At 46.5% G+C, this 7,747-nt stretch overlaps 1 protein-coding gene across 1 annotated transcript in view; it reads right to left on the bottom strand.

The window, feature by feature from the left end:
• Positions 1-1,964: 1,964 nt before the first annotated feature.
• The window catches only part of LOC307136295 (adhesion G-protein coupled receptor G1-like), a 33,390-nt gene continuing 27,607 nt past the window's right edge, over positions 1,965-7,747 (bottom strand). Inside the window, exons 15-16 of the mRNA XM_079833191.1 lie at positions 3,228-3,511; positions 1,965-3,027 (exon numbers count right to left, since the gene is read on the bottom strand). Of these exons, the coding sequence (XP_079689317.1) occupies positions 2,882-3,027; positions 3,228-3,511 (430 nt within the window). The 3' untranslated portion in view covers positions 1,965-2,881. The remainder of the gene's footprint in view (positions 3,028-3,227; positions 3,512-7,747) is intronic.

Genomic DNA, 7,747 nt, shown 5'->3' with positions numbered 1-7,747 from the left:
AAATGATCATATTAATGCACTTTTTTACTTACATCTTTAAAACTAATATCCTACATCAAGAATGAAATGATGTTCATTGCACAATTTAAACATTCAAAAGTCAGTCAAACAATATATATTTCATAACAAGGGTTACAGTTATACAAGAAAAAATATATGATTTGTAAAGAGTAGCTTCCAGTGATAACGTTCATCTACGTGTTAAATTTTGTTTGTAATGTGTTTAAAAGCTAATGATCCCACTTATGATCCCATTATGAGTTATTATATCCCCTCACCGTACAGCATATAAAGCCATGTTTCCACCGCAGGATCTTTCCCCAGGAACTAGGAACTTTGGGGTGGTACACTGTGTTTCGACCTCAGGAACAAGGGTCTAAATGAAGTTCTGGCTAAATATTTCCCCCTCCAAAAGTCCCTGGTTGTGAGGTAGTACTTTTTCAAAGTTCAGGAACTTTCGGGGGTGGGACTGGGCGCTGAACATGCTGATTCGTTGAACTCACGCAGCATTTTATTTCAACCGGCATTTTTAAAAGTCTTTTGCGAGTTTCAGTCTGTGTTCAGTAAATATCAGTCTTGCTATTTCTGTCTGATGGCGCGCGTTCGTCTGAAGCAAGGAACACACCAAACCGACGCGACCAACTAGTGGCGACGAAAGTAGAGAACTGCAGAGTTGGCTCACGTTGGCTCACGTCGGCAGCGTCTGTGTCCAAAATTGCCCTGACACACCAAGCCCCAAGACGCGCTACATTTGACGGCCAAGTACCAAGTCCGTTCTGCACCTGCGTCAGAGGAAATACCTTTCCGTACCAGCTGGTGGCAGTAGTCGGTTTTCATTATTCAAAGCGGGAAACTGGAAGAGCTACCCTGTATACCCTATATAAACAAAGCACCTTATAATCTCGCTCACCACAGACGCTCACTTCTGTTTGTTTTTTTCTTGTGCACTGCTTCGCTAGCAGAACAGCCAATCAGAACGGTCAGATGGCCCGACTGACAGACAAACGCCGACGCCGGAAAAAAAAAGCCAACGAGGACCAACATCAGCCGACGGGGAAAACTGCCCACCGGCCGTCCGTCGGTTTGGTGTGTTCCAGGCTTAAGCCATCTCACGGTCGTCTGGGCCATCTCACGGCTAGGGCTGAAACGATTAGTCGACAACGTCAATAAAAAAATGTTGACAAATATCTTTTTTGTCGAGTAGTCGTTTGATCTCACGTGACCTAATGTAAGGGCCTGCAATATCGCGCTTTGACCGTTACGGCGATGTAGCGCTAGAGTGTAATGCAGCCCTTACAAATGTTGCGGTAGAAGAAAACAGCACGAATGATGGAGTGCAAACAAATCTGAACTAGCAAGATGTGGGAAAGTTTCACAAAACTTCAAACTAAGGCTGCGTCTCAATCAGCTCCCTAGTTCAGTAGTCAGGGCACTGATCAGGGAGTTAGCCCATTGACTCTTGTCCTGATCAGTGCCCTGACTACTGAACTAGGGAGCTGATTGAGACGTGCAAGGCGAAACTTTTCACGGGAGTAGTGTTACCAAGTCCGCTGTTTTCCCGTGGAATTGGGCTACTTCAACACTGTTGCTGCGGGCTGTTTTTCATGTCCGCGGGTTGAAGCGACCCCAATTATGTGATATTTAGCCTCGGGAATGCGAATTTTAGTAGGCAACCATGCCAAAAAAACCTAATATTTGACCCCCCAAATGCGATTTTTACCGGAGAAGCCCCCCTTTACCGGAGAAGCCCCCCTGGGCTAGTTTTTCACTTGCCTGTATTTAGTTCCATATGCATGAAGACTTATAAAAGGCGATGTTAGGAATAATATAATGTCAGTTACTTTTTCATATTGTTAATTAAAAGGTGAATGAGAATCTGTTAGCTCAATTGTCATGTAAGAGATTAATATTATGTATTTTTACCATTCTTTGTGTCCTGAAGTAAATGTCCTCTTTTTCTGTTTCAGTTCTAAGAAAAGCAGTGGGGCCTATTATTGTTTTACAAATGAAGCTCTTAATACTGCTGCCAAGAGATAGATGGAAACATCTTTTTTTGTCTGTAATGCAGCCAATTTTTGTTTATTATTATTTATTTTTTCAATTAAAAGAGAACAGAATATTTAAACAATGCTTAGAGAGCATTTGTGTGTGATTTGAGTTCTGAGAACTTGGCTCAAAGTTAGTTAAAACAACCATTTCAAAAGCTGAAGTGATTTTCTTTTTTATAGTTAGAATATGTATAACTCAATGTTTTAACTAATTGAAAAGCGGAATAATCGGTAAAAAGTTTCTGATTAGTCGTTGATGCCGACGACAATAATCGATGATTAGTTGATTAATCGCCCTAATAACTGTTAGATTAATCGATTATTAGAATAATCGTTTCTTGCAGCCCTACTCACGGTCAATGTCTGTAATGGCTGATAACATACGTTGTCATTTTAAATCTAGCTTTACGAGCTTTCAGAATTTTCTTAATTACCTCTTTAGTAAACCAAGAAATAACCAGCAAAACCAGCGCTGCTTGCATCTCCTCCATACTTGTTATTGTTGCAGACAGTATTGCACAAAAATTATTACTATCCCTCGCTGACTGGGAGGAGCAGTCGCGTGCAGTCCTTCATCACCGGACTAATTTGCCTAAACTTCACGGTACTTTAGACCGCAGTGGAAACGCAGACAGTAGCAGGTCTGGGGGAAAAAAGTTCTTGTAAAAAAGGTTCCTGGTACAAATTGTTCCGGGTAATTTCGGTGGAAACAGGGCTTTGGACACAGATTATTATTAAACGCACATATTAAACTGTCCAGCATATTAAACATGACTAGTATTCTGACCTTCTACTGTTGACTTATCAGCTGAGAGACAACATGGGTTTCTGTCTTAATTCGGCTCATTATAAACATTTTCCACACCATTCATTCTAGATTGAACGATGGTTGTGGTGGAGTTGGACCTTTCTGGATCATCAGAGAAACGACCTTCTATATCTTTGTGAATGTGGTAGTAATACAGGAAGAGGAAAAACCCTGAAGAAAAAACAGAAAATTATTTCTGCTAATTCTGCCTCATAAAATATATTTCACAGATTTAAAGTTGTTTGCATGATTTTAAAACTGTAACCAAACTCTTGTAATAAAACCTTATAATTAATAAAAAATATAAGCATTCTACTAAATATAAGCATTCTACTAAACCAAGTGTAATGATGTGTGTGATTGTTTCTCACCCTGAAACGAGTTCAACACAGTGAAGATGTAATATGAGGGAATGAGCATCGGTCCATAACTGAAGAACGCCACAGCCCACGTCAGGCCGAAGAGCAGGAACAAACTCAACACCATCATGAGCTGCTTTCTGAACGTGCTTCTTTTTCCGTCAGTCGCTCTTCTACGTCGGGCTTGGACAATCCTAGTGAAGATAGTGATGAAGATTCCAGTCGTGAAGATGAAGACTAATGTGTAGTAGCCAATGTTCACTATGTAGTGAATTATAGGATCTGTAATCCAGCACCTATAATTATAAGGGAGTGAAATATAATTAAGACAATCAGAAGACACTTAAAGTGCCCCTATTATGCTTTTTAATTTATTACCGTTTATGTAGAGTGTGTAACGTTGCTGACATGGAGCAGACAAAGACAATGGTGAAAAGAACAGTGGCCGAGACCATGAGATTTGGAGAAGTTACAGGCCTGAACCGTGGAGCAGTGGCCGAGACCATGATATTTGGACTCCCTTAGCAACAGCGTGTCTGAAGTATGAATGAAACTATTCCAATCCTGATTGGTGTTGCGTCATGACGTAGATGTGACCGCATACCCGGAAGATACATAAGGGGGACCGGCGCATAGTAACGGCAGTTATCGCTCTTCAGCATAGCGCTATGTGTACAAAACTGTCTGTCTATTTGGTGTTGTTTGTCACAAAAAAAGAATATATATATAAAAGTGAAAAGTATGGCGACTCAATACTAGCGTTGTGTGCACCCGTGTCCCTGTTATATGTCAGGCACGGACATACATATGCTTTGTGTACAGTGCCTGGGCGTGCAGCACGCTAGGGAGGCTTTCGAGGAAGCCGCCTGCGGCGATTGCGATAAGCTGCCGCTCAGGGTGCTTCGATCGCGGCTGGCCGTGTTCAATGAGGCTGGCCAGCCTCGTGATCAGTTCGACGATGCCGGTCATGGGGCTCACAGATGGACGTGTCAGCGAGATTTGGGACTGCTGAGGCATCTTCCCAGTCTTCGTCTGACAGTTCAGATGTTCTCCCTCCCTGTGTGGAAGCCCGCGCTGCGGCTTCTTCCCCTGGTTGGAGGATCCGATGCTTGAGCGGTCTGATTCTGAGGAATTATACGTGCTCAGCATCGAGACAGATGAAGTTATAACGAGAGCTCGCCACTTCTTAATGCAAGATTCAATGTCACGTTGCAGAGACAGCGCGCAGGTTACGGGTCTGCAATTAAAGTGACACACACGATTGGTGTGCATGTGATACTGGTTGGGTGCGAGGCATGCAGTCAGCTCCTGAGGGTGCTGGCTGTTTTCATTGAGAAATATCTCGACACGTACAGCCGTGCGCCTTTCGGGTGTTTCAGTCTCGGGCCTGTTGACTTTCTTCTCGAGGGAGGAAAGCCAATTGTATTATAACTGCTCGAATCTCGCGTTGCTGAGGCAACGTGTAGATTACTGGGCCATATAAATTCTTATAAAATCAGTATCGTCTGGTGATTTATGGCTGCATTTAATTCTGAGGAATTCAAATGGAATATTATCTGACTTTGAGGAGTTAGATATTTTTATTCAACCTATTCAGACCATGTTTCTCTGGTTGGGTGTTTATGGCTGCATTTAATTCTGAGGAATTAAAATGAAATATTATCTGACTTTGAGGAGTTAGATATTTTTATTCAGCCTATCATTCAGACCAGGTTGCACATGTTGGGTGATTATGGTAGCATTTAATTCTGAGGAATGAAATGGCATTTTATCTGACTTTGATAAGTTAGATATTTTAAATCAGCCTGATTTAAAGATTTCAGTGTGTCACTTGTCTGAATTTTCATCTAAGAGTGGGAGCATAACATGCATGGGCAGTTCCTGAGGGGGCTGCTTTCATGCATTGTGAGGTTTGCTCCTCCTTGGAGCCCTCAAGAAGTTGATGTTGTTCTCGCCGCCCTTTTGGCCTGCGGGACACATCAGGTTCCAGCAATTGCTAATCGCAGTGTCCGCCCTAGTTGTTGCGGCCCTGTCAAGCTTCTCCCTTAGATGAGGCCCCTGCTGGCCAGTCTCCTCTCCCAGGAATGAGCGATCGAGGTCGCCTCCCTTGTGGAGCTTTTGGGAATCGATATTGTGCTCCCGCCGTCTAGTACGCTTAGGGCCCCATCGATTTCCTGCGAACGCACGCTGCTCCATCCGCCTATAGAGAGAACTGCGGCTGGCAGTGAATGCATCCGCGCACTGAGAATCATTCTGGACTGCTCCCTGCCGGTCAGCCGCTTCAGGGGGTCGTGAGTGAGGCTCAGTGGACACCCGAAGCCAGCCTCGACCTGTTGGTAAGGAGGCCACAAAACGTGCTCCTCCGCCAGACAGGAAGTCCGGGTTCTATAGCCGGTTCTTCATAGTTCCTAAGAAGGATGGCGAGTTGTGTCCAACTTTAGATCTGAGGTACTTGGATAATTCTCTGAGGAGATTCAGATTCAAGATGCTTACAATTCCTCCGTCGTGATTCAGATTGAGTCTGAGGACTGGTCTGTCACGATGGATCTGAAGAGGACGCATACTTCCAGGTATCCGTCCTTCTGTGTCACAGGAAGTTCCTGAGGTTCGCTTTCGGGGGCGAAGTGTACCAATATCAGGTTCTTCCATATGGCCTGGCTTTCCCCTCGCACGTTCTCGGGTGCATGGATGCAGCTCTGGCTCCGACTGAGTCTTTGGGGCATCCGTGTGCTGAACTACATCAACTGGACTCATATTGGCCCAGTCGCGAGTAGCAGCAGTTAGGCATTGAGGTGTCGACCTTGGCTGCTCTCAGTGCTTGGGGTTGAGACTCTACACGCAGTAGCGTGTTGACGCCTTCTCAGAGAACCATGTTCCTGGGAGTCGTATAAGATTCCCTACATTGTGGGCACAATTGTCTCCCGCGCGAATCGAGTCCATACGGGCGGTGGGCACTAAATTGAAGCTAGGCCACAGCATCACTGTGAAGCAGTTTTAAGGACTGCTGGGGCTCATTGCGGCTGTGTCCAACAGAATATCTCTTGACCTGCTGCACGAGACCCCTACAGTGGTGGCTGGGAACCAGGGGGGTTTTCCTCGAGGGGAAAACCATTCTGTATGATCAGGGTAACGCGCAGATGCCTTCGTTCCCTCGTCATATGGAAGAGACCATGGTTCCTGTCCCGGGGGCCAGTGCTGGGAGCATCATGTTGCCGGAAAACCGTTTCAACTGATGCCTCCCTCACTGGTTGGGACGTGGTCATGGACGGCTGCTTTTGCGAGAGGTCCATGGGAGACCCGGCATTCCTCCTGGCACGTAAATTGCCTGGAAATGCTGGCAGTCTACAGAGCTCTGAGGAGCTTTTTCACGGACCTCCGCGGCTGCCATGTCCTGATACGAACAGACAATACGTCTGTAGTTTCGTATCTGATCAGGAGGGTCTGAAATCACGCCCTTTATGCAGATTGGCTCCTGTGATCCCTGGGGAAACTGTCATTTCTCAGAGCAATGTATGTCCCCAGGGATCACTGTTGAGCACCCAGTTGGCCGACCCGGGTATGGTTCTCAGACAATGTAGCACTGCTAGACGGTCTCCCGTGGCAGGTCCCTCTGAGGAGGGATCTGCTCTCTGAGACAGGGGGCACAATATTTCACCCCTGCCAGAGATCCCAGAGTTTTGGGATCTCTGGGTCTGGCCCCTGAGGGGGCCCGGTACCTAGAGGCTGGACTGTCAGCAGATGTGGTCGAGACCTTGCTCAGCTCCAGGGCTCCTTCCACCAGGAGATTGTACAGCCTTAAGTGGAATGTGTTTTCCACTTGGTGTAGAGAGCGTGAGGTGGACCCAGTTAACTGCCCAGTGGCTTCAGTGCCGGAGTTCCTCCAAAATCGCTTCTCTACGGGTCTTACCCCGTCCACACTCAAGGTGTACGTGGCTCCCATTGGGGCTTTCCACGCTCCTGTGAGTGATGGGCCTTTGGGTAGGCACCATCTGGCTGTACGGTTCCTCCGTGGGGCTCGGAGGATGAGGCCTGCGGCTCGTTCCAGAGTTCCAACCTGGGATCTGGCGGTGGTACTTGAAGGGTTGGCTGAGGCCCCCTTTGAGCCACTGGAGTCGGCTGAGGCAAAGAACCTGACCCTTAAGGTGGCCTTTCTCCTTGCTATCACTTCTCTGAGGAGAGTGGGGGACCTCCAGGCCTTGGCAGGGACTCCGACTTGCCTGGAGTTTGCCCGTGGCGGCGTTAAGGCCATCTTACATCCTAAGCGGGGCTATGTGCTCAAGGTGCCATCTAGTGTGGCCAGGTCATTGGTTCTTCAAGATTTCCATCCTCCACCTCACGTGACGGCGGAAGAAGGGAGACTCTGCCGGTCAGAACTCTTAAAATATATTTGGAGAAGTATACGCAGTGGAGGAAATCAGAACGGCTGCTAGTGTGCTTTGGTTCACCCAAGAAAGGGCTGCCTGCTTCTACTCAGACAATCAGCAAATGGATTGTCCAGGCTATAGCCAAGGCTTATCAGGTGCGCAATTTGT

Source organism: Gobio gobio, assembly GCF_949357685.1.
Source record: "Gobio gobio genome assembly, chromosome: 13".
In the NCBI taxonomy this organism is placed as follows: Eukaryota; Metazoa; Chordata; class Actinopteri; order Cypriniformes; family Gobionidae; genus Gobio; species Gobio gobio.
The sequence above is the reverse complement of the archived record's forward strand: the minus strand, read 5'-3'. Positions and strand labels throughout refer to the sequence as shown.